We start from the raw sequence: 24,085 nt of genomic DNA on the forward strand, positions 1-24,085 counted from the left end.
CAAGTTCCTTTGGCGTTTCTATACAATTTAGAGGCTTAGCTTGGTCAGAATTGAGTATACACTTCCAGAGTGGAACGCTAAATACATTACGTCTGGTAAATGAGACACCATAGCCACTAGAGGGCCATGAGAACTTGTGTCCTGGGCTTTTCAGACTCATGGGCTATCTGAAACCAAAGAGTTGCATTGGTTTGCCAGATGTGAAATATATTGGCATTGTTTTCAGCTCTGCTACCCCACTAGTATGAACTTCCTCTCCTCCACTACTCATTTTATCCTCCTTACAGTAGTTCAAGCTAAAAAATGGTGACTTGTCCCATATCAGCCAATGGAGATGTGAACGCTGGTCTCACAGCTTCTTAGTTCAAAACTACGAACTACTGCACCACACTGTCTTGCAATCCATTCTAGTAAGTGAGATCATGCTTTATTTTGAAAACATTGCCATTTAGATGCTGGTTCTGAATTGAAGGAATGCCTAAGATTTCTGAGCAACGCTAGAGATTTTCAATATTTCCACAAACGGTGAACTAAAACAACAAGTGAGATGAAAAAATTGCTCAACTGTGTCTCCTTTCATCCTACCCATGCTTCCCAGTGATCACTTTAAAACACCTCCTTTGCTGTTTAATTCTCAATCAAATCTTAAGGTATTCAGTCTTGATTTCCTGCTACTACCACTCTGCTCCAAATGCAATACATTTTGTCCCGAGTCTTTTTTCCTTATTGAAAGTGGGTTCTCTTTGCAGCAGCCCATTCAAGATGCAATTTTAACCGTTCTGCCAAAGGCCATGTCGTCTCTGTTTTGGAGACAGAAGAAGTGGAGTGTTAGAACCATCTCAAGGTGCTGGAGATTTATGCTAGACAGACTGGGGGCAAGGGTTGGCAAGACGGGGTTATGACTCAATAAAAGAACAAGCAGTGGCTTATGCTTCACTTGTTCCCTTCACAAAGGAGCTGCTCAAAGCGGCTTACAAATTCAAGCAAACAGAAAAGCAATGATCCAGCTAGATAGGAAGGTGTGTTTGTGGCTGATGCACTTGACAGAAAAGGCCATTTGCACTTAAATGGCCCTAACATACAAAAGGGAACAGTGTTGGACACTTCTGTAGGCGCTAGCCCAGAGTAAGCTTGCATCCGTCCCATACTTTGTTTTAAGAATGCAAACGTGTAAGCTGCAAAATGTCATGATCCTCTAGCTTTGATGGGAGCACAGGGATGCTGCCCAAAGTAAAACCACTTGGAGCACAACAGGTATGTATCTTGGTGGTTCTTGTTTCTGTATTTCTCGGGCGACAACAAGCATACATGAACAAACATACATGGATTTTGACACAGTATACTTCCACAAGCAGAGTGAGTGATGTAGTGTGACCTTAGCCCCTAGAATAGCAGTTGGTGTGAACAGAGTAAAAGAATTAATGGCAAGAGTCAGGTCCTTTATTTTTTAAAAAAAAACAAAAAGAGATACCATCCTGTATAGCCAAGAGAGCTTAGTCTGTCTTCCCAGTTTACCCAGCTGCTTTCCAAGAGCTCGCACCTTGTGATGAATGCTGCTTTCAGACCTTTTCCAGGGATCATTATGAGCTCGAGATTCTCTGCTGTTCCTCTAGCAAGACAGCTAACTAACAACCACATTTGATCCAGAGCATTTTGTGTAGCGGTGGAAAAGCTTTGAAACTCCAGGTGCCATTTGCCTCCCAACTCTCATCGGCCCAGCTAGCCCAATGATCAGGGATAAGGGGAGGTGAAGTCCAACAAGCTGGAGATCAGCTTCCCCTTCTTCATTTAGTGAAGCAATCTTAAAGATATTAAGGTATCTGCAATGGTGTTAAGAAAAAATCCCAAAGTTTGTATTAGGCCAACCAAGATGTCAAAAAAGAGTGTGCTGTTATGCAAGCTTTTGAGCTCTCCAGAACTCTTCATCAGGCTAGCTGGCCAAAGGGGAAGGGAGACTGAGAAAACATCACTGGTGTTGAAGCATCTGATAAGCGTCATAAGGAGTGTGGGAAGGAACAAACATTAAACTGGCATTGCACTGTGGCCTTCTGAGGAGGAGAAGAAACACATAATGGAGGCGTTCCCATCTCTAAAATAAGCTAATCTTCATAATCAAACTGCTATCTCCATAGCTTTCCTCCACCGTGGTACAGAAGTGGATTAGCAGCTTTGTTTTGGGATTGGAAGAGGAATCTCTATACCAGGCATACAGTGTTGCATGTTCACACAAACCTGTGCTTATTGCAATGTGATTAATACTATGCAGAGCAGTGGAATTCAAAAGCGATTGCTTCTATAGCAGCAGGCAGCAATGTTAATGTGACAGGTGACTAAAAGTTGTTCCTGTATGAAGCAGGTGGTGTTAGTCTGGTCTAGCAACAAGTGGCCTGTGACTATACTCATGCGCTGGGAAGCATCATGCAAGTGCCTGCATGCAGTGGGAAGCATACAATTTGCTGTACTGTACCTTTACGCTGTGCGTGAAGAACTTAAACTGATGTGGGATCATCGCTTCGAAACACAAGCCCTTCAACCAAAACAAGGGCTATATAAATGGCAGCATTGACTGATTTCAAATTAAACCCTGCCAAAGGTGAAAACCCTTTTATGTGTCTCTTGGCAAGTGAAAAGGGATGAGAGAGAGAGAGAATATCAAATAAATTTTGAAGGGGCATTTTCTCTGTATTGCTCCATAACCAGTGAAATAAATCCACATGTTTTCTTAGTGTGTGGAATTGACTCATGTTTAAATCCAAACATAGACATCAGTAGAGGCCACAGAGATAGCAAGGTCCGAGGGCAAAGTCTTCCTATGGCAGCCAGAAGCTCAACTCACCATCTCTTTTACATACACATTGCCTGAAATAAACCTAAGATTCAGGGGTTGGGTGGGGGGAGAATCTGGGTTACAGAGTTGCTTCTTTCTATAGCAATGAAGGATCCATTGCCTCTCAGATCATTCAATTGGACATTATATGGGAGATTGTTTTAATTAGTTCATAGGTATAGACATAGAATCACATAGGAACCACAGCAGAGAGAGGGAGGAAATTTAACTTAGCATGGTACCATTTCCCCATAGCTGCTGTTTTTCCCCATAAAACTTGGAAGAAGAATAGGGGTGTCTGCTCTATAGCACAAGACATGGATCTAGATACAGTACAGACATTTGGTCCATCCATATGTTCATTGACGTTTGTGTGTACAACTCAACCAAGAATTGAGAGCATGTGAGCTTTCTGTCCGCAGATCTCCCAGCAGCACAGGGAAAGGTTTCCCATAGGATTCCTTGTCAATGCCTGGATAGTTGTTATTCCTGTTTCATTTGCTGCCTTCTGCCCTGTCTGCATCCAGTTACTCTATTTTAAGGTTACCAGACGTTCTCGTTTCCTGGGGACAGTCCCCAGATTTACAAATCAGTCCCCTGACAAAATCCTAACATTCTTACTGAAGTTGAAAAGTGTCCCCGGATTCATTGGAAAAAAAATCTGGTAACCTTACTCTATTTGTCTTTAACTCTCCCCCTCCCCCCCCAAAAAAGCCAGGTAGGCCATTGAAGTCCCAGCTCACCTCCTGGCTGCCAATCTACTGCTAAGAAGAAGAGTTTGGATTTGATATCCCGCTTTATCACTACCCAAAGGAAAAAACCGAAGGAAAAGTGCCTAGCATTCTCCTTTCCCTTCTTCCCCCACAACAAACACTCTGTGAGGTGAGTGAGGCTGAGAGACTTCAAAGAAGTGTGACTGGCCCAAGGTCACCCAGCAGCTGCATGTGGAGGAGCGGAGACGCGAACCTGGTCCCCCAGATTATGAGACTACAGCTCTTAATCACCACACCACACTAAGCAGTGACTTGGAGGCACACAGAACCAAAATCCACTGGTGCACATAACATATTACATGATGAGAGGAAAGGTATAACTACTCTGCAAGTTAAAAATAACTTAATTGCCACTGTATTGAAAGGTTTGCTGTAACACACAATCAGTCCCATCTCTGTGGAGCCATCCGTTGTACCTCTCCGTGTGCAGAACTGATGCAACCCCCCCTCCAAATAACACAACACTATTCTAATTGGAAGGACCAAGGAGCTGAGCTCAAAAGACAGTCATCTTTTGGTTACCTTTATTACTTTACAGCTCTTCTGCTTTTAGATGGCAAATTAAATCACCTAGATTAAAAACCCTTTCTCCAGTACAGTGGTGTCCCGCAAGACAAATGCCTCGCAAGATGGAAAACCCGCTAGACGAAAGGGTTTTCCGTTTTTGAGCTGCTTCGCAAGACGATTTTCCCTATGGGCTTGCTTTGCAAGACAAAAACGTCTTGCGAGTGTTCCGTTCCCCCCCCCGCCTTTCCCCCCCTTTTTCTAAGCCGCTAAGAGCCTTTTAGCCGCTAATCCGCTAAGCCTTTAATAGCTGCTAATAGCCTTTTAGCCGCTAATCCGCTAAACCTTTAATAGCCGCTAAGCCTTTAATAGCCGCTAAACCGCTAATAGCGCTAATCCGATAAGCCGCTAATAGGGTTGCTTCGCAAGACGAAAAAACCGCTAGACGAAGAGACTTGCGGAACGGATAATTTCGTCTTGCAAGGCACCACTGTATCTTGTGCCCTTTGGCCAAACATTTCTCCTGGAAGACACACTAACAAACCACAATCAGAATCTGTGCAAATCTCTCTGAAATCCAGAGTTTTGTCAAGTTTCCCACTTTTGAATTTCACATCTGCCCTCTTCTAGTAGCTTCATTAACTACATGGGGCAGTTAGCATTTTGCCAATAGACCCAGGCAAGCCAATAAGCTTGTTGCTATCAAGAATCCTCCAGGATACCTGCAAATATCCTTAGAGGGGCGGAGGCAGATTTAGAGACCAGCTGAGTCCTCTGATTCCCAAGCCTTGCATTTAATTGTTTTGTTACAGCAGGATGCTCAGCGCCTTCTTTTTGCAAGTACACCAGCCTTGCCTTGAATGCTTTGTAGAGAGCCTTGGGCAAGGCAGTACCTATTTCAACTTTGAACTCTGCTCTAGCATTTTACAGTAGAGGGGCTTGAGGTAGCTAAGGCTGTCATCTCTTGCGCACTTTCCTGGAGGAAAGTACGACTGAACACAGCAAGCACCCATAGGATGCTGCGACACCTAAGTGTCTGTTCTCCCAAGATATATAATTGGTTAGATTTTCAGAAGCTAAGCAACTGTTCTCAAAATCTAACCTATTATATTTCTACCCAGCACATGTTGGTGGGTTGATGAGCCAGGTGCCTGTGGCATATCCTGAGGCTCACAGATTTGAGGTTCAGATGCAGGCTGCGTTCACATGGATGTTCATAGTACAGCTAAAGTTTATTCCCAAAGTGTTCATGCAATACAGCAGTAAGGTACTGCTATAAGTACTTCTGTGTACACAGGTGCTGCCCATCCTGGGTGCCCGTGTAAAGGTGTTTTTTTAAAAAATAATTATTCACTCAGCTTCACAAGGACATCTCTCAGCAGCTGAAAAAGGCAGCAGCAAAAAAGATCAGTCTTGGCACTTGCCTTTAAGGTAAGTACAGCGGCTGGGCAGCTAGCCCAAGCATTAGAGACATGATCTGAATGCAGAAAAACCCAGGTTCATGCCTTGGTGCATCCACTTAAAGTATCTCTAGTAGGAACACTGGGGAAAATCTGTTTTGGGGACCTTAAATAATTGCTGCTGGGGCCCCTAAAGAATACCCCAGTCTCCTTCCCTGAATTTTTAGCCTCCATGGCCATTTCACAGGTGGAGATCACAGGAAAAGAGGGCAGTGTATTCTACCCATTTGCTCCTAAGAAGTACCCTTGCCTTCCAATGTTCTGGGGGACGAGCGCAAATGTATTTGGATAACAGCTAAACTCTAAGCCCTTGTTTGTAAATGTGATCAAATTAATAGTTAATCAAATCAAACCACTTTAAACATATTGGGCTGACAGTATTTATGTTGTGATAGTTCTGCAATGAATATGAATACAAGGAGCTACCTTTTGCCAAATCAGACTGACTGGCAACAGCTCTCCATGATCCAGGTAGGGATCTTCCCAGGCCTACCTGCAGATGCAGGGGATTAAACCTAGGACCTGGCTTGTTTGATTTCTTACAGACTAATCTGGCCTTTCTCTCACCATGAAGCCCAAAGCAGTATACATGTGGTTTCCATGTAGTCACCCAGGCACCAACCAGAAACAAACCCACTTAGTTCCAGCAACATGGTGGTAGTCTCATGTGCCTTCAGACCATACCCTTGGATCATCTATTTTCCAAGGAGGTGTTCTACATCCTTCCCCTAAATACTCTTACCTGTGCCTTTTAGGCCCCTGTCCCACAAAATGGGCTATGGGCCCGCCCCCAGCCTTCCTCCCTAGCCTTCCATGATTGGTCCATACCTGAGTCCATCAGAATGTTCAAAGGGGAGTCATAAAGTTGCAGGTACTGAGCTGCACTCAGTAACTCTTGGCATTCCAGCAGGTGGCAGATGGTATCTTGGGGAACAATGAGCTCTGGGACCTTCTCCAGGATGGCATCTTCAAGGTTCTTGGGCTTCTGGAGAAGAAGTTAAGAACTCAGCGTCAGGTGAATCCCATGGTCTATATGAAGATAGGAACACTGTGCTGGTGGGAATATTTTGCTGACCTGTCCCGTTTTATGACGCTTGGGTCACTTACCAGTCAGTGCAATGAAAGGGACAATGAAAAGAAAAATACCACTGCATTAGAGATGAAACTTATCCCAGCCTTACTTTTTGATGGCGTGGCATCAGTTTCCCAAGCTATTTGAGGAAGAGATGCTGTTGTAGCTTGCTGTTGTTCTAATGGGATTGTTTTGTTGCATATTTTAATTATGGATGCTTATATTTTAATGTTTTAAGAGGATTTTTTTTTTACTGTTGTATTTTAATTGTGAGTGTTTATGTTTAAAAGTCTGTGCAACTGGTTTTTATACTAGCGGAAGCCTAATCTGGCATTAAGCAGTATATAAATTACTACTATCACCACCAACACCATCAAATTGGAGAGCTGTTGCCATGCCTCCTTCAGCAACTCTTTCTCTCACTCCTCCGTGGCCAAAAAAAGCTCCCATCTCTTCTTCGTGACCTCCATCATATCAGGCACTACTAGCCTGCATTGCAAATGGCTGGTGGCGGTCTTCAGTCTCTGTGCGTGCAGCGCCTGACATACTAATAATGCATGCTCTGCAGGTACCAAAACAGCGAAAACAATCGTAGAACAGGCTAAGAGAGTGTCAGACCCATTCTGGCAATGGCTCAAGGGCCCATACCTTGGGGTACCTCTGTAGATGCTTGCCAAGTTTCAGGAGCGTGGTGAGGCACTCGCAGATGATAGCCTCCGTCGGCTCTTCTCGGGCTGCATTGTACTCCTGGTATCTCTCAGGCACATTCAGCACTTTGTAGTTCCACTGCTGGAAGAGTCGGGAAGGGAGGTTGTGGGACATGACAAGGATCTTGGCACCCAGGACTAACACTCTGAAACAAAGGTCAAGAAATCACAGCTCAGAGCTTGCGCTTTCTTTTGAAACCAAGAGAAAAACAACTATTGATGGGTGGGGTACCTCTCAGGACAGAAACAAAGGTAATGGGGCAAACAAACCCCCTCCACCCGGCAGCAGGATTTGGCCTGAATCTGCATGCACAGAATACATTTAAAGTATGTCTCCATCCACAAAGAATCCTGTGAATTGGTAGCTTAATGGTGCTTGTAGCTGTATGGGGGTACATTTCAACGTATCACATAATGCCATTTAGCAGAGTCGGAAGCTCTAAATAAATACATCACCACCATGAAAGGTTCTAACTCTAGCCTTCCTCTCATAGGCATGAAGGGATTCTTTAAGCTCCTTCAAAGAATAAAAGCTTCAAAATATGAAAAGCTGGAAACTGAGCCAAGTGCACTGACATCCACAGAACCAGAGAGCTCCTGCAAGGTTGTGACACCCCAGGCCCGATGTTTTCTAAGGGCAGGTTCATAAATGCAAATATGAACTCTTGCCACTCAGTAACTCCGGCCAAACTACAGGTTCATGATGTGATTAACAATCACATTGTGGTTTTTTACAATTAAATATCACGTTGTAATTGACACCACAGTGTCAAGAGAGGCTTAAACCTCCCCTCTTCCCAACTGCAATCTCCATAAAGGTCTCATGCACACTCACCCCACGTGGCAATTAGTACTAAGAGAAAACTTCCCATTGATGCCAATAGGAACTCCCCCCCCCTCCTAGTGCCGATTACCGTTTTTATTAAGATCACAGCTGGAAAAGGATACGCTGATACACTACTACCACCACCATCACCACAAATGCCTAGTATTTTATTTTTAATTAAACCCACTACATGATTGCTAATCATGTCATAAATATAATGTGTAGTTAGGCAAAATGTTGAATGTTAAGTATTGCTTCCCTCACGTGATATGAAATCTGTTAAGCTCATTCACATATATTTGAATCAGTGAGAAGTAAAGATGTCAACTGCCCACCAGCCTCTTGGTATCAGAATATGTGTTATTAGTATTGGAGTTTTTATCCACTACTCCTCCAAAAAGTTTGGGGGGATCCTCATTCATCCTCAGAACACCCCTGTATGATAGACTAAGCCAAGAGTCCATGCAAGGGCCAAGGTCATGTAGTATGGCAGTCTATCAGGAATTGCTGGAAGTTCCTTTAGTGAAGCCTACAGAAACATTAGCACTGTGGGGTTCAGTCCTTGCATCCTACAAGATCGAAAGGTATATTTAGACTGTGATCTCATGCCTACTTGCCTAGGAGTAAGCCTCGGTGAACTTAATGGTGTTTCTGAGAGGATTGCACTGCTAGTATATCAGATCAAATCCTGTTAATCAAAATTGCTCTCCTGACAACCAGCCCTAGGCTTGAAGAGGGCACATAATTGCCACCATCTGCTCACCTCTGCTGCTGCTCCATATCCCTCAGGTCTCGCAGGACAGCATAAAGCACATCACTGGATGACTGAAAGAAAAATCAACACATCTGGTTAAAAATGCAACCTAGCAATAAAGCAGGGGCACTCATTTTGAACAACTTTGCAGAAGCGCAACAGGCTCCAAATAGCCTGTTTTTTTTGGATGGTTTGGGGGGAAAGGGCTATAGCTCAGTGCCAGAGCAAACATTTTGCACAAGACCAGATTAGAATCTTTAAATATCCGTGTGTGTGTGTGTGTGTATACACAATAATAAACCATAAAATAAAGTTTTATTTTTTCAAAATGGAACAAAACCAACAGTAAGATGGAAAATAATGTTTATTTTTGTATACTTCCACTTTATCTATAATTGGAAAAAAATTCTGCTGCTTTTTCTAATTGCAAAGTCTTTGATCAGATCCTCAAAACTAATCTTGCATAACACATCTGCTTCTATACTTAGTAGAGATAAGACATCCAACTTGCCTTGTTGCATAATTGTTCTGTTGGAATTTTTAATATAATTAAACTCAGAAAATGAACGCTCAGCTGAGTAATTTGTGACTATTAATGATAAAAACCCAGCAATGGAAAATTTCTGTGGTGTCCCCCTTCCCTTGATGCCCTAAGCACATGCTTATTTTGCTTAATGGTTAACCCAGTCCTGATTTTGCATGCAACCCCCCCCCCAAGAGAAAACTGCTCTTTAGTGCTCAATTGGAGCAAACAGCAAAGTCAATCTCCAGATTGACACTTGCTCCGATTCAGTACTAAAGAGCAGGTTTTCCCTGGGAAAGGAGTGGGGTAAGGGGGAAACTGCTTGAACCCATGCCTAGAAAGTGCGGGTGAAGCAGAAAACTGCTGGGAGCCAGGCTTTTTAGGCACAGAACAAACGGAAGGGTGGACGAGCCCAGGTTTTTCAGATGGAAGTGAAAGTGCAACAAGTTGTGCTGTGTGTATTGAAGGAGCAGAATTGTGATGTAAGGTTTCCAAAACAATGAAAGAAGGAGCAAGACACCACAGTTAACCATTGATCTAAAACTGGTCCAGATGCCAACTCCAGCTAAGGACTCCTAGGCTGTCCGTTGCCGTGGTTATGAACAGTGAGAGGCTGACTTCACAACATCCAAGGATGTCTGATAACAAGAAAAAAGCAGATACTGCCAAGGAGACTACCTCACCAATGGAGCCAACAAACACGACAGATTCTGGAAAAGGAAGCCCTCTCATGATTTCCTTAGTAAGGCTGCTGAGCACATGGAGGAGCTGCTTTTCCAGAGCCACCGTCTCACCTCCTCATTCCTTGTTATGGCCTTTACCTCAATAATGGAAAGGGTACCATTCCAAGCACTGGTGGAAAGGGACCTGTGGGGAGAGGGCTCTGGCTGGGAGAAAAGATGGAGTGGGAGGTGGTGAGAGAGAGGTGAAAGAGCAGGATTATAATGCTTGGATCCCAGCTAGTGCCAATGTGTGTTCTGTCCTTTGGGGTAGGAGTCAAGACAACAGTAAATTCATCATAGACGGGCCATAGGCACGAAGGACTGATCCAGCAACCTCAGGATGTGGGTGACAGAGTCACTCATAACCTTGAGCATAACCATAGAATCATAAAGTTGGGAAAGGACCGTGAAGACCATGTAGGCCAACTCACTGCCATGCAAGAATATTTTGCCCAACGTGGGGCTCAAACCCACAACGCTGAGACTAAAGAGTCTCACGCTCCACCAATGGAGCTATCCCAACATATCTTTCAACAGTGGAACCACCTCACCAAGAGACCTTACCTCCAGTATGTGTACAACATATGCGGGGTAGAGCAGCAGTAGGCCTGTGACCCCCTCGCTCTGGTAATAGGAGCGCTGAAGACTCACAAACAGTTGTTCCCAGTACTCTGAGGAGAAGCAAGGCAGGCTTGACTCGTTCTTGGAATAGCATGCCAACCCCCATACAGTGGGCACAGCCAGGTGACACCTGTCCCCCCGGCCTCTCAGGCTCGCCCACCCCCTGCCCTCCTTGCTGTAAAGCCAAACTAAAATCAGGCTTGCGAAATAGGAAAGAAAGGTGTGGGTTTGTAGAGCAGGAAGCCCAATGCCTGCAATCCTTTCTTAATATCTGCATTTTCTTTAAAGAGCTCCTCTTTTTATTAATCTGAGAAAACCTATGAATCTGAAGCTCATGTTAAAATATGGAGGTATCCTAACACTTCACCCAGTGACTCAGTGACAGCCCTACAAGGGTTCTGCATTGCCTCTCTTCAACCGACCCTACAACATTTCCTACTATTTTTCATTTCAGTGCTGCGCAGGTTAACACTTTCCCTGCGTGTAACTTGCTTCAATTGCCTTAGCTAAAAAAAGAGCATCTCATTTATGCTTGGTAGGCAAAAACAGTTTGCTGACTTGGTTTGTACTCAAAGACACACATTTCGTCTTGTCTGACAGAATGCCTTCCCTTCTCCTGCCAGCCTGGGGGTTCTCCCAACCTTCTGGAGCAGATTTGGGGAGGGGAGAGGGGGAGAGGAGAGGGGAGGAAGTCCCACTGCACTAGTGGGAATACTTGTGCTGGCTTCTGCGACTTAGCTTAATACAGTCCTTTCTCCTATGTTTCCAAACTCGTGTGCTCCCCCCCCCTCCAGGCAGCCTCCCAAAGGCCTCTAATATTTGCCCTAGTCACCAAGATGGCTAACAAGATGGCAATGGGCAGCCCATTTCATTCATTTGCCTCACCCCATTCTAGAACCTCTTGTGAATTATCTAGAAAGATGAAGCAGCCAGCAGGAGGATGTTTCCTTACCAGCTAAATCCCTTTTGTCAGCCAGCTCTGGTGAGATCTTGGCCAGGAAAATCAGCCGGTGGAGAAGAGATTTCTAAAGGACAAAAAGAAAGCATCTGTTATCGGAAGCTACAAACTAAGGCATACTATCAGCTGTGTAAAGAGTTACATTTTGAGATAATTAAAACATGTTGTTTTTGATATTGTTATAAAAATTACCATATTTCTCTATGTATAGGACTAGGTTTTTTTTTTCATTGGGGGGCATCTTATACATGGGGGCCATCTCCCCCCCCCATTTTCTTAAATTGGAGTCCCCCAAAATAGGGGGCATCTTATAGATGGAAAAATACGGTACCTTTCTTCCGTTATTAATCTCTGGTTGTGACCAATAGAATCTCTTTGTTTGCCCTGCCATTTTTTGCAACATCTATTATTGCACATTCCTAATTATTATTTGTGCTTATGGTGATACTGGGGAGGTTATGCGGTCCCACTTTTAATGTCATTTGCACCTATAAAGGTTTTGGGGCAGACAATAGCATGAGGTTGTAAGATTACCACAAACTGTAATTTGAGAAGTAGAGTTTGGATTTGATATCCCGCATTATCACTACCGAAGGAGTCTCAAAGCGGCTAACATTCTCCTTTCCCTTCCTCCCCCACAACAAACACTGTGAGGTGAGTGGGGCTGAAAGACTTCAGAGAAGTGTGACTGGCCCAAGGTCACCCAGCAGCTGCATGTGGAGGAGCGGAGACGCAAACCCGGTTCACCAGATTACGAGTCTACCGCTCTTAACTAACCACACTGGCTCTAATTTAAGATTTTGCACCTTGTTTCTTAGTTTAAGAGAGGGTGAAATAGAGTTAGGGCTAAAAAATTTCCCTCCCCCTCCCTGCAATCTATTTTCTGCTTGACTTCCTTTGAGTAAACTAAGACATTTCACTCAAAATACTTATTCTGCTTGCATGATTAAGTATGCTCATGCATGAGCTCTTGTGAATGAAGCCTTGCTGCGTAGCCTGAAGTCTGTGTTTGTGTTATAATTAAATAGGCATTCATTATGACAGCCCTGACTAGTTGGGGCTGAGGGGAGTTGTAGTCCAAAGCATCTTTCTTTCCCCCTCTTTCTCCCCTCCCCGTAACCTCAGTGCGCCTATGATAGCAACGTCTCACACCAAATGTACACCTACCTGTGGATAGGACTCTGTGAATTGAAAACAGAGATGTTATATGTGCCTTGTTGTCTATGAAACTCTGTCAATAAAAACCATTTAAAATCTGGAGGCACTAGGTTGGTGAAAGCGGACTTATAAACTCGGAAAAGGTGCTTGCAATTTGAACCTAAGCAGGCTTATTTGGAAATAAACCCCACTGAGTTCAGTAGGAATCACTTCTAAATACTGTAGATATTTATATTGCCGTCTTAAACTTGCTTCAGTCTCACATGGCCACAGCTGTCCATGCATTCATAACTTGAAGGCTGGACTGCCCTTGAGGTTGGTCCACAGGCCAGATGTTCTCCACCCCTGCTTTCCAATGCCTTTGTGTCTTTCGTTTTCATGTGTTCAACCATACAGCAGGACATAGCCCATTTTCATCTTGTGTACATTTAAATCCACCAATAAGTGCAATTTAAGTGGCTGGTTTTGTTCTCAGAAATGTAGAATGCTAAAGATCAAAGGAAAATGGCCCATGATGTAATTTACCCTTCAACCTTTACCAGGTGAAAACAGAATGACACTTGTTTTAGATAAGAAAATATTTGGTCAAGCAAGTTATGTCCACTAATCCATGGCTCACTTGCCTCACTATTGCCATTTGGAAACATTTAGTATCAGTATTGCATTCCTTGTACAGAACACTTTTCATTCAGATATCATACCTTTTTTTTAAAAAAAAAAGATGAGTTCCACACTAAGTTCACTTCCAATTTCTATGGCTTCCAAAAGGCTGCCTGCTGAGCCATATTGCTGCAATTCAATTGGATGCAATGCTTGAATATTTAGGCCTATGCTTGGAATTGGGACACCTACTAAGAAAATAGGCCCTTCACGTACCAGTAATAGGAACAGCCAGACTGCATGTTACAACACTGACAGGAGGGGCATAGATGTGTGTTTGAATATGTGAGCATAAAGGGTTTGATTTTCTCCTGGTAGGTCACTCTGCTTGGAACCATTGAGGATACACTGTAGATGTCTCACAGAAGACATGGGCCACAAGAAGTAAACCTCTGCCACTTCTCCAAGTGATTCCTTTTGGTTCCAATCTCAGAAAAGTAGAGGATGAATAAGTGAACAGTGAACATCACTCGAACAGGAGGTTTTGATGTGCTCTCCCGAAACTATCAACTTTCACCTGCTTCTAGGAGGGATAAAACAAGGGCAGTGACTGTGTTGATACCAAGCAAGGGCTAACTGAGTCCCAAGAAGCAGACTGGTAGAGCAACAGATTATAGTGGCCCAGGACCCATTTTCATCAGGGGTACAAAAAGATGCTTTCTAAGGTCTAATATTACACCACACAACTCATAGTGGGCAAAACGGACACACACTTACAAACTGTATCCACAAAATGTTCATTCAGCAGTGTCATTTTGAACACAGGTATCAGTCCCGTGCACCCCGCCCCACTCCACCCAAGCTAATGCTCACAGCTAATATATCACACACTCGAGTCCTGCTCTCTCTCTCTCTCTCTCTCTCTCTCTCTCTCACACACACACACACACACACACACTCACACACACCCTCAGCCACAGTGAGGAATTAAGCAGGTACATGGAATCCCTGATCTAGAGTACTCACTGTTTCCTTTGTCCCACTGTGCACTTTTTCATGGAGGAGCTGATCAAGTAAGTTTGTTCTCTCTTCCTCAGATGGTGATGCTTCCTGCTTCTCCCACATCTCGGTCTCCTTCTCATAAGTCCCCTTTCCTGAGGTGCCTGCTTTAAACCTTGACATAGTGGCCTGGCTTCTAAAAACCTGATTCTGGGAGATGGAGCTTGGGGAGCTTTGAATAAATCATAGAAATCTATCCAGATAATGTTACACTCTGCGTCAACCATGAGGCAGTTCTGGCCAAACAAAGCTGTTTGTTGACAACCGTGGCTCCGGGTGTCTTAGGAGCAGTGTCAGGCATGCACGTTTTTCTCTCAAAGGTGCATTGTCTTTTGGCATTTGGCATTGGCGGGCTAGCTGAATGGGGCAGCTGTTGCTCAGGCAACACTTGACCTCTAATGATAACATCTGAGACTTGTGGTGACATTTCAAAACTTATGGGCAGGCAGGAGCTACACTTTTGGGAGTAGAAATTGGGCTGTTACCTGAGATCTGTTTTTTGCTAAGTTCATCTACAGCAGCATTAACAGGGAGGGAAGACATATTTGTGCCAACAGTGGCAAATTTCAGCCATGGAATTATAATGTAGGTACCAATGATTTTTGTCACAGAAATGCAAATCTAAATGGTAACATGAAGCAGCCAATCCGTGGCTAGAAATTTTCAAGAGTGCTGGCCAATCAGAAGTTGGGATTCTCTAATGACACACAGTCACATTTCAATGCACTGGCCAGAGACACATTCAAGTGCTAAGGAGTCTTTCACACGTGTAAATAAGCATCCTTCTGTCACTGTCCCCCAAGAAAGTACAGATCTTTAGATGTACTCCATCAAAATATTTGAGGGTCATTCACAGTGTTTCCCCCAAAATGAACAAACAAACAAACAATCATATATATTCGCTTAATTGCTCCAAATGTCTCCAATTTTTGCTCATTCAGCCATGTACACAAGTTGTTTTTTTCCAAAACAAAACAAAGAAACCATGACATCTCACAGAGACTGCACACAAACTATGGACTTTGTGACCAAAGTGGGTGTGCACTTATTTGCAAAGCCTCACGAAACTTACCTGGTTTCCAGTGTAGGTGCTGGAAAAACAGAGGTGCTACATGACAGTGTATGCAGCTCTGGGGGCTGGAAAACAGTGAAACCTACATTTGGCACCCAAGAATTCATATGAATTTGCTTCCTACGTCAAAAGGAAGTGCAGAGCATTCCATCATCTAAGAACATCCATGACTTCAGTTAAAGAAACTTGTCTGAATTGCCCCTTTTTTCAAACAGCCAAACGGGTTTTATAGCTAGCCCTATTTAAAGCTCCCTCACATGTTAAGATTGGGGTCCTTAGGCTCTCACAGGGAGTTTGGTGAATATGGGGCTGGAGGACCGCTGGAAGTATCTCTCCCGCTCATCCCAGGCACAAACCTTCCCATCCACTCTCTGCCTCTCCAGCCGCAACTGATACATTGAAGTCCTCTCTTCAAAGGTGAAATCATCCGTGTGGTATAGAAAGCTGCTGGCTGCCTGGGAGGACGCCATAGTTCACTGTGCTCCTGCTGAAGTTGCTAGGCAATGGCTTAACAAAAGAGCCCCCAGGGAGTGGGAGATGGCTCACTCCATCCCCCATGTCAACAAAGCTCAGCCTGCAGCAGCCTGGTAAGGGGACGCTTACATTCGGCCAGAGACACAGTTGTGCCAGCAAGTTAATGAGTCCAAAGTCATGCTCTCCTGCACGCTTAAGAACATTTTCCAGGGAGTCTGGGAAACTAGGGCTGTCATTCAGGTGTACAGCTTTTTCTTCACAGATGTTGGGGATAGATAGATAGAAACACACTAGGCAGAAGCAATGAAAGCCTAAGAATGCCAACACCCTCTGAAAGAACGTCTGCGCAGCAGCTTGCTTTGTAGCTCTAGAAAGGACTGTGCAGCGAGGGCCCCACACCAGCAGTATAAATTGGATTCCGCAGGCTGCACTGCTTGCACAGGCACCATAATGACACACTTCTGATGCATCCCTCTTTTGCTCTCTCTCTCTCTCTCTCTCTCTCTCTCTCTCTCTCTCTCTCTCTCGTCTCCCTGCAGTCTGGGTTCTGTTCTTTGCACTCCATTGAAGTGGAACTCTCCAAAATCACCAACCACCTTAGACACTGACAAATCCAAAGATCTCTGTCCTAATTCTCCTTAACCCCTTTGTGGACAGCGGATCACCTACTCCTACTCAATTCCTCCCATGCCCTAGGTTTCAGTGACCGGCTTCAGCTTGTGCTCCTCCCTGCCTACACTCACCCAACCTTTCTATGGGGTGGTTTGTTTTTCTGCTTCCACACACACCCCTCCATTGGGGTCCCTGGCGGGGGGGTGTTTGAAGAATTATTATTATTATTATTATTATTATTATTATTATTATTATTATTATTATTATTATTGCCTCTATCATTTCTCTACATACTGCCTCCTGGAAGTCTCTGTCAGATCACATGGCTTTGAGTATTACCCCCATACTGATGGCTTCCCAGCTCTACCTCTCTAATCCAAAGCCTTCTCTCATCATTCCACCCCACAGTGCTAACTATCTGTCTGATTATTTCATCACTGTCTCACACTAAGAGTAGACCCAGAAGTTAATGGACCTTTTGGAGGCAAGAATATGCAGGCATATCTGGTTGCTTGAGGGAAGAATCGCGTATGAAGTGGAGCCACAAGCAAGGCAACTTAATAGCAGGAACTCGGATTCCAGCAGCCACATCAAACATTTCACATCTAAGACAGCTCTAGTTTGATCATTCTGGTGTGTAGGAAGGAGCTCCAGGAAATGCACAGAGTTGCCCCCAGAGTCCATTTTATACTGTGTACTTTATACATTTAAAGGCTTCGAGAAGAATGCGTCAGAACCCATTTGGATTGGAACACAAAAACCGAAATTACCCCTCCCAGTTGCCAGAACATCCAAGTGAACAGACAACCTCTGGATTAACCCACTCATGTCCACCACTGATCCCCCAAACCATTGAGGCTCATCACGCATTTGAGACATTTTTAATAACAAATAGATCTGTAAAACCCAAAGGCCTGCAGAAAATAGAAAAGCTGGTATTATTGCATAGGGCAATGTCTAGATTCTCCCCATATTTTTCTCTTCCCCATTACCTGGTACCAAAATAAATGCCGTCACAAAACAGCACATCCTCTCGCTAGCATCATTAAAGCTATCTCTCGGTACAGAATAAATACTTTTAACTCTAAGATTCTCCCATCTGATCTATCCCTCTCTCCCCGCCCCCCTTCTAACCCCATGGTTCACAATATCCCTGTTGCGTCTTCCTTCCCAGGCAAGGCAATGGTGTCACTCAGCACCCCTTGAGAAACTCTCCGTGAAACAAGCACCAAGCACCAGCGAAACTTTCCAGCAATCTACAGATCTTTCCAAAGGCCCTGGCACCTCCAGAGCACCTAGGGTTGGCACTCTTTCAGTACTTCCACATGAAATCACGGGCTAGTTCAGAAGCTGGATTCGGGTACAGCTAGTCTCCTGCCCAGAGATGCCGTGTGGTATCTTGCCCGCTGGAAAGTGCCACAAGAAACCCCCTCTAGAGTTAGCGGTGGTGTGTAACCCTGCAAGGAGACACTGTTGTTTGCCTTGCCGAAGGAGGTTGACCTGCTCAGCAACCAGTCACTCTTTCCCTTGCTGCTGCAGGAGCTTTGAGCACGCTTGATGTCCAACTCAGAACGGCAGATCCGCCCATTAGGAAGCCCCTCCGTGGAGCTGCGGCCCAGGGCGGAGCCAACTGCTCTGCTGCCTGTGATGGAACTCAATGTACCATTGGAGAGAGATGACCGGGAGGATGCCATGGCTGGTGGTGCAGCACCATGTCTCTCAGACTCACTGTGTCTCTTAGGGTCCCTCCGCAGGAAGCCAACTCTGAAGACAGCCAGCTTCCCCTCTGGCTGCTTCTCGCCCTCAGTGTCCCTCTCCCCAACACAGGACATGAGCTTTTGGTCCTGGGCTCCTCTGCTCTTGGGCTGATAGTTGGATGGGGGAAGGTTTGTCCCAGTGCGCAAGGTCCCATTGATGTTCACTTTGCCCATGGGCTCCTCATCTTTCATTGGAGGTACTGTGCTGAGAGAGAGCACCAGTTTCTTTGGAGTCCGGGGCTGCTCGCCTACATCCTCCTTTGGCTTCCCAGCTCTTTTCATGCTGCTTGTGTTCTCCATGCTGGTGGGCACTTTGCCAGCGCTCTCTGTGGTGCCCACACCTGTGAGCTTTGCTTTGGCAACCGAAGGCCCACTGTCCTCCCCTTCCTTGGTCATGAGGGGGACAATGGACTCATTCGTGAACCGCGGTCTGCGGCCAGATTCCAGGTATTCCACGAGTTCCCCAGAAGGCTCTGCTGGCCATTCTTTGGACATGAAGGACCATCGCAAGGGCACTGGCTTGGGGGCTCCCAGTTTGGCCTTACTGGGAGAAGCTTTCAGGCTGATGCTCCTGCCTTGAACACCGCGCACCAGGGGTCGTGACTCAAAGCCACCTAGAAAAGAAAATTAAGATGGTTGGCAGGAGCTCCAGTTACTCTCTAAAGTCAGAGAAGTGACGCACACTCCCAACACAGGAATGTGTAAGCTTGTTTAGAAAAATAGTGACGTTGCCCAGACTTGTATTCTTGGACCTGAGTGACATTAGAACTCCTGAATTCTTCTCAGGCTCAGATTTTAATCAAAGCTGACCTTTCTCAAATTCATCTCCTTTTTACTCACCCATTAATCCTCCAATATCCCCCCCTAAAAAAAACACCTATTTATCTGGCTGCTGATATTATGACAGCCCTTGGAGAAAATTACACATCCTGGTTGCTGCACACCAGGCACTAGAAGGTAGATATATCCCTCCTGACTTTAGCAGACATCAGCACCAACCAGGTAAGTGAAAGAGGGAAGGATGGGGAAGAAGCTTGGATGACGTGTTCGGGGATAAGTTCCAAAGAGTGGGGAGCTCAGTCTGAATGCGGACCGGCTTGCAAATAAGCTGTTTCTCAATTCTAGAAGCAACAGCTTGGTTTCATTCCAAGCCAATTGATTTGGGATTCAGAGGGGTGGGAAGCTTGCCCATTATCTGGATACAGGATGAGCTGGGCAAATGGATGGACCAAACACAGAGCTGGAGATTGGCTCAAAAGGACTGTGGCAAATTTGCCAATTTAAAGCCGCTTAGCAGTGCGCTAGTTTGCACTAGCAGATGCTAGTGCAAGAAAAGGCATAGAAAACCACCCCTGGTTGTGCAACACATGACTACTGTAGTCCTGATATTTCCTGGTGCACAACAAGCTTCCACTAGCACAACTACAGCACTGCAATTTGAATTGCACAAGCTTTATATTCATCCTTACACTAGCAGAACAGTCCATGGGTTGCCACTGAGAGCCATTCAGCAAAGGGAGCATCCTGCAAGCCTTGTCAACACTGACAAAGGCTAGGGACCTGGTCTGCCAGCTGGAATGAGGTGGACTTTGTACCAGAAAGCCTAGGTGTATAGCATGAATCAGGCACCTTTCTCTGGGCAGCTGCTAGCATTGGTGAGGGTAGGTGAGTCCGGCATTTTTGTCAGAGATGGGCAGGTAGCAGAGCTCCGGGACACCAGGCTCTCTCGCTTGCTATTTCCGCTGAGGCGTGCCAGCCAGTGTTCCGAGACAGAGGAACTGGTGGAACCTGCAAGAGAAATCCACAGAATTAAAGTGTTCTGGGGAGAGCCTTCCACCAAGGATGCCCCCAAAATAGGTGCAGCTGTCAAAGTCAGCCAGGGATTACGGGAAGCAGCAAGCTTTGCACAACCAGAGGTCCAGATGGGCCTTCTCTTGCTCACCTAAAACTTGCCATGTTGTGAATGTAGGACTGGGTTGGTTGGAGTGAGGTAAGCCAAGAATTTGCTGAACATTACAAACCTGTAAAAGCAACTAAAAAGCTAGAGATGAAGTGGGACAGTGGAAAGGAGAAAATTATTGGCTGACATATTGAAAGGAATTTTTTTTAAAAAAATATTGCTTTGGGGGAGGACCCACCAAAATCTCACGTCCATTTTCAGGTCCAGAGACTTTTTGTGTTGCTTTGAGAATCATGCTTCAACAACAAACCAAAAGCAAGCACACCCAATATACATTGTGAAAAGTGTTGATGACACTCCAAAACGGCAACGTTTCTGTTAGAAAAATAACATTTTTCTTATATTTTTCTCTTTCTTTTCTTTTCTTTCTTTTTGTTTCTTTTCTTTTTCTGTGTTTTTATTTAGATTATTTTATCTTTGATATTCTAAAAAGATATTGGGTATTTGATATTAACTTTTGCATATCTTTTTTCAAACTTTAATAAAATCTATTGGGGGGGACGGGACGAAAAATAACCTAGTGGGTAGGGAGGTTCAAAGATGTGGATTTGAACTGGGACTAGCTCTGAAATCAGCCAAGCTGTTTCCTGAGTTTTAGAGAAATGAATTGGCACTTTCTCAAGTTCATCTGAAACCCCTTGGGCAGTGGAGGCTTGCCCAACGAGTCCTGCAATGGTCTCACATCAAGGTAAAGCAAGTTTACAGTGACTTCTTTTGGACTGAATGAGGCCCACATCTTTGACTTACACCAGCGTGAGTCTCAAGACTCATGCTCTAAAATCCAATACCGTGTCTGCTGGAATTCTGTGTGTTTGTCAGTTCCACCAATAAATGACACGGAACAGATAAAATGCCCAGAACAGTGTCACTGTATGGGTTAAGCACTGCTTACGCACCTCTAACAGAGCTTCCACCAGACCAGCTTGGAACCACACAGCGTCTCTGGTAGAAGAGGATGTAAGCACCACGAGTGCTGACTTCATCCTCCAAGACAGGTTCCACAGTGCTGTCATCATAGCTGTACCAATGCCCATCCAAGGTGTTGCGACAGTAGGCTGGGGACAGAGTAGACAACCGCATTAACAGAGACACTGGCTGGTGGGACTGAACTTCCTCCAAACGTGTGGTTTATATTGAAGCTGCTGAGAGAGATCCAGACCAATCCTAATGATTATTCTCAGATGGAGGGCTTCAAATGCATCTATTGCAGGCATGGGGAACCATTGACCCTTTTAGATTTTGATGAACTACAACTTCCGTCATCCCTGACGATTGGCCATGTTTTCTGGGGTGGGAGTTGTAGTTCAGCAACATCTGGAGGGCCAAAGGGTTCACTAGAGAGAGGAAAAGTTGCTGGACAGTGGGATAATTTTCTAGCATGTGATCAGGCCAAGCAGGTAGTCTGCAAACAGAACTGGAGCTTCACATTTATTTCCTGCTTGAGAAACATACTTGTATCCACATGCCTGTGATTGTCTCACACAGAGACATTTGTTGTCATGGATAGTATTCAGCATCCTAAGAATCTCAGGCCTGGATTCAACCACCAGCACAAGGGCTGTTCTGCTAGTGTAAGGATTAATATAAAGCTTGTGCAATTCAAAATGCAGTCCAATAGTTGTGCAAGTAGAAGCTTGTTGTGCACCAGGAAGTATCAGGACTACAGTAGTTCTCTCTTGCACAACCAGGGATGGTTTTCTATGCCTTTTCTTGCACTAGCATCTGCTAGTGCAAACTAGTGCACTGCTAAGCGACTTTAAATTAGCATGACATTGAATTCCTCCCACAGCCTTGGTTTTCTTTTTTTCAAAAGAGATTTCTAGTTTTCTAACTCTGAAGATAAACCTGAACACATCTGGGAGAAATGAGATAAGAGGTGCTTCCTGGGAGCGAGATCTGAGCACCTTTCTCCTGCCCCACAATTAGCAGAAACAAAATGAAATATACCGTATTGGCCCAAATATACACCACACTTTTTTTCCAAATTCCGACCATGAAAAGTTAAAGTGCGGCTTAAATTCACAACCTTACAAAAACTGGCTTTTACGTTATCGCTACTTAAACAGACATATGGTAAAAAGGGGGGGAGTTTTACTGCCAATTTGCGAGCTTGAGACTATTGTGCAATTAATTCAAATGTCATTCATCGCTTTCCCTGTATTTTACAGTGCAGTATTGATTTTTTTATTTGCATTTACGGTGCTACGAACAGGTGTTTAACCCACTTGCAGGTCCTCTCTAGTACCTGTAGAATTTTCTTCTATATTTGCCATTTATGGGTATGAGTGCCTGTGGAATTTTAAGGGAGCGGCTCATATTCGGGTACTGTCTTTTTTTCCTTTCCTCCCCTCCCCCCTTGAATTTTAAAGGTGCAGCTTATATTTGGGTGCGGCTTATATCCGGGCCAATATGGTATGCAGAGCAAAGATCTAAATGAAGATTCATTTAACTATAATAAACAATGCCTCACTGTGCCTCCGATCTCTTTGGGGCTCCCTCGCCCTCACTGACATCCTCTTCAGGCTCTGGGGAGGGTCTCTTTGAGACCCACAAGGGCTCTCCAGCTTCCTCCTGCCATTTCCGGGTTTGAATTGAACTATTTACTTATTTACTTATTGAAGTACAGATCCTGAAGCTGAGGCTCCAATACTTTGGCCACCTCATGAGAAGAGAAGACTCCCTGGAAAAGACCCTGATGCTGGGAAAGATGGAGGGCACAAGGAGAAGGGGACGACAGAGGGCGAGATGGTTGGACAGTGTTCTCGAAGCTACAAACATGAGTCTGGTCAAACTGCGGGAGGCAGTGGAAGACAGGAGTGCCTGGAGTGCTCTGGTCCATGGGGTCACGAAGAGTCAGACACGACTAAACGACTAAACAACAACAACAACAACAACAACAACAACAACAACAACAACAACAACAACATTTACTTATTTCCGAGCACCGCACGTTTATGCATTCACACGTGAGCAAGGGGGCACCTGTATTCATTTTGCAGAATTCACCATTCCTTGGAGCAGGATTTTTTTGATCCCCCTTCTCCCACAAATCCCATCAAACTACTCTCCTTAAGCAGCATTTACCCAGAATTATACGGACTCCTGCACTTCCACCACCCACCACCAGTGGGGCACTCACCTGTGTAATGGCCGCCCTGCATGCTGCCGTGGTGATTGCAGACGGCATACAGGTCATAGAGGAAGTTGCACTGGCCGCTTTCCAGGGCGGGGTGTTTCCAGGGGCCCCACTTGCTGCCGCGGTTGCGCTTGGCCACGTGGGGAGCCATGTCAAGCCCGCGGAGGGGGAAGTGCACCAGCGTGGAGAGCTTGTGGCGCTGCTCGCCCACTTGCCGGAAGCGCTTCAGGTGAATGATGAGGATATCGGGCAGTGTCCATAGGCTGAGCTTCACCATGCCCTGCTGGAGCACCTGACAGTGAGGGCAGCGCCAGGCATCGTCAGGGGCGAGCTGCGGATGGGGGGAGGGAGAGAAAGAAAGAGAGAACAGAAAACAGACACCAAGGGCTTTGTTAGACACTGGAGCACAGATTCAGCAATCACTTGAATGAGAGGGGTGGGTGGCAACACTGCTTGATGGGCATATTCTAAAGGTAAAGGTAAAGGGACCCCTGACCATTAGGTCCAGTC

The 24,085-nt window shown here is 45.1% G+C and overlaps 2 protein-coding genes across 7 annotated transcripts in view; both read right to left on the reverse strand.

The window, feature by feature from the left end:
- Positions 1 to 395: 395 nt before the first annotated feature.
- LOC310699575 (testis-expressed protein 47-like) lies at positions 396 to 17,473 on the reverse strand. Of its 5 annotated transcripts, XM_083487699.1 has the most exons (8): positions 14,532 to 17,473; positions 11,742 to 11,814; positions 10,733 to 10,839; positions 8,933 to 8,994; positions 7,285 to 7,489; positions 6,393 to 6,549; positions 2,468 to 2,527; positions 396 to 800 (listed from the first exon to the last, which is right to left on the reverse strand). In XM_083487699.1, exons 1-7 carry the CDS (start codon positions 14,685 to 14,687, stop codon positions 2,490 to 2,492), a joined length of 798 nt encoding a protein of 265 aa, XP_083343825.1. In that variant the 5' UTR covers positions 14,688 to 17,473; the 3' UTR covers positions 396 to 800; positions 2,468 to 2,489. The 5 variants fall into 5 exon arrangements, with proteins under 5 accessions (XP_083343825.1, XP_083343826.1, XP_083343823.1 ...); XM_083487700.1 differs by lacking the exon at positions 2,468 to 2,527 and having other exon boundaries at positions 15,993 to 17,473; XM_083487697.1 differs by lacking the exon at positions 2,468 to 2,527.
- A 114-nt stretch (positions 17,474 to 17,587) lies between these two features.
- The window catches only part of USP43 (ubiquitin specific peptidase 43), an 89,442-nt gene continuing 82,944 nt past the window's right edge, over positions 17,588 to 24,085 (reverse strand). For both annotated transcript variants that reach the window (XM_083487478.1, XM_083487477.1), the window contains 4 exons: positions 23,579 to 23,906; positions 21,336 to 21,494; positions 20,109 to 20,267; positions 17,588 to 19,093 (listed from right to left, as the gene is read on the reverse strand). In XM_083487478.1, the coding sequence (XP_083343604.1) occupies positions 18,066 to 19,093; positions 20,109 to 20,267; positions 21,336 to 21,494; positions 23,579 to 23,906 (1,674 nt within the window). In that variant the 3' untranslated portion in view covers positions 17,588 to 18,065. The remainder of the gene's footprint in view (positions 19,094 to 20,108; positions 20,268 to 21,335; positions 21,495 to 23,578; positions 23,907 to 24,085) is intronic.

The sequence above is a fragment of the Podarcis liolepis genome (genome assembly GCF_965112155.1).
Source record: "Podarcis liolepis genome assembly, chromosome: 2".
NCBI classification, from domain to species: Eukaryota; Metazoa; Chordata; class Lepidosauria; order Squamata; family Lacertidae; genus Podarcis; species Podarcis liolepis.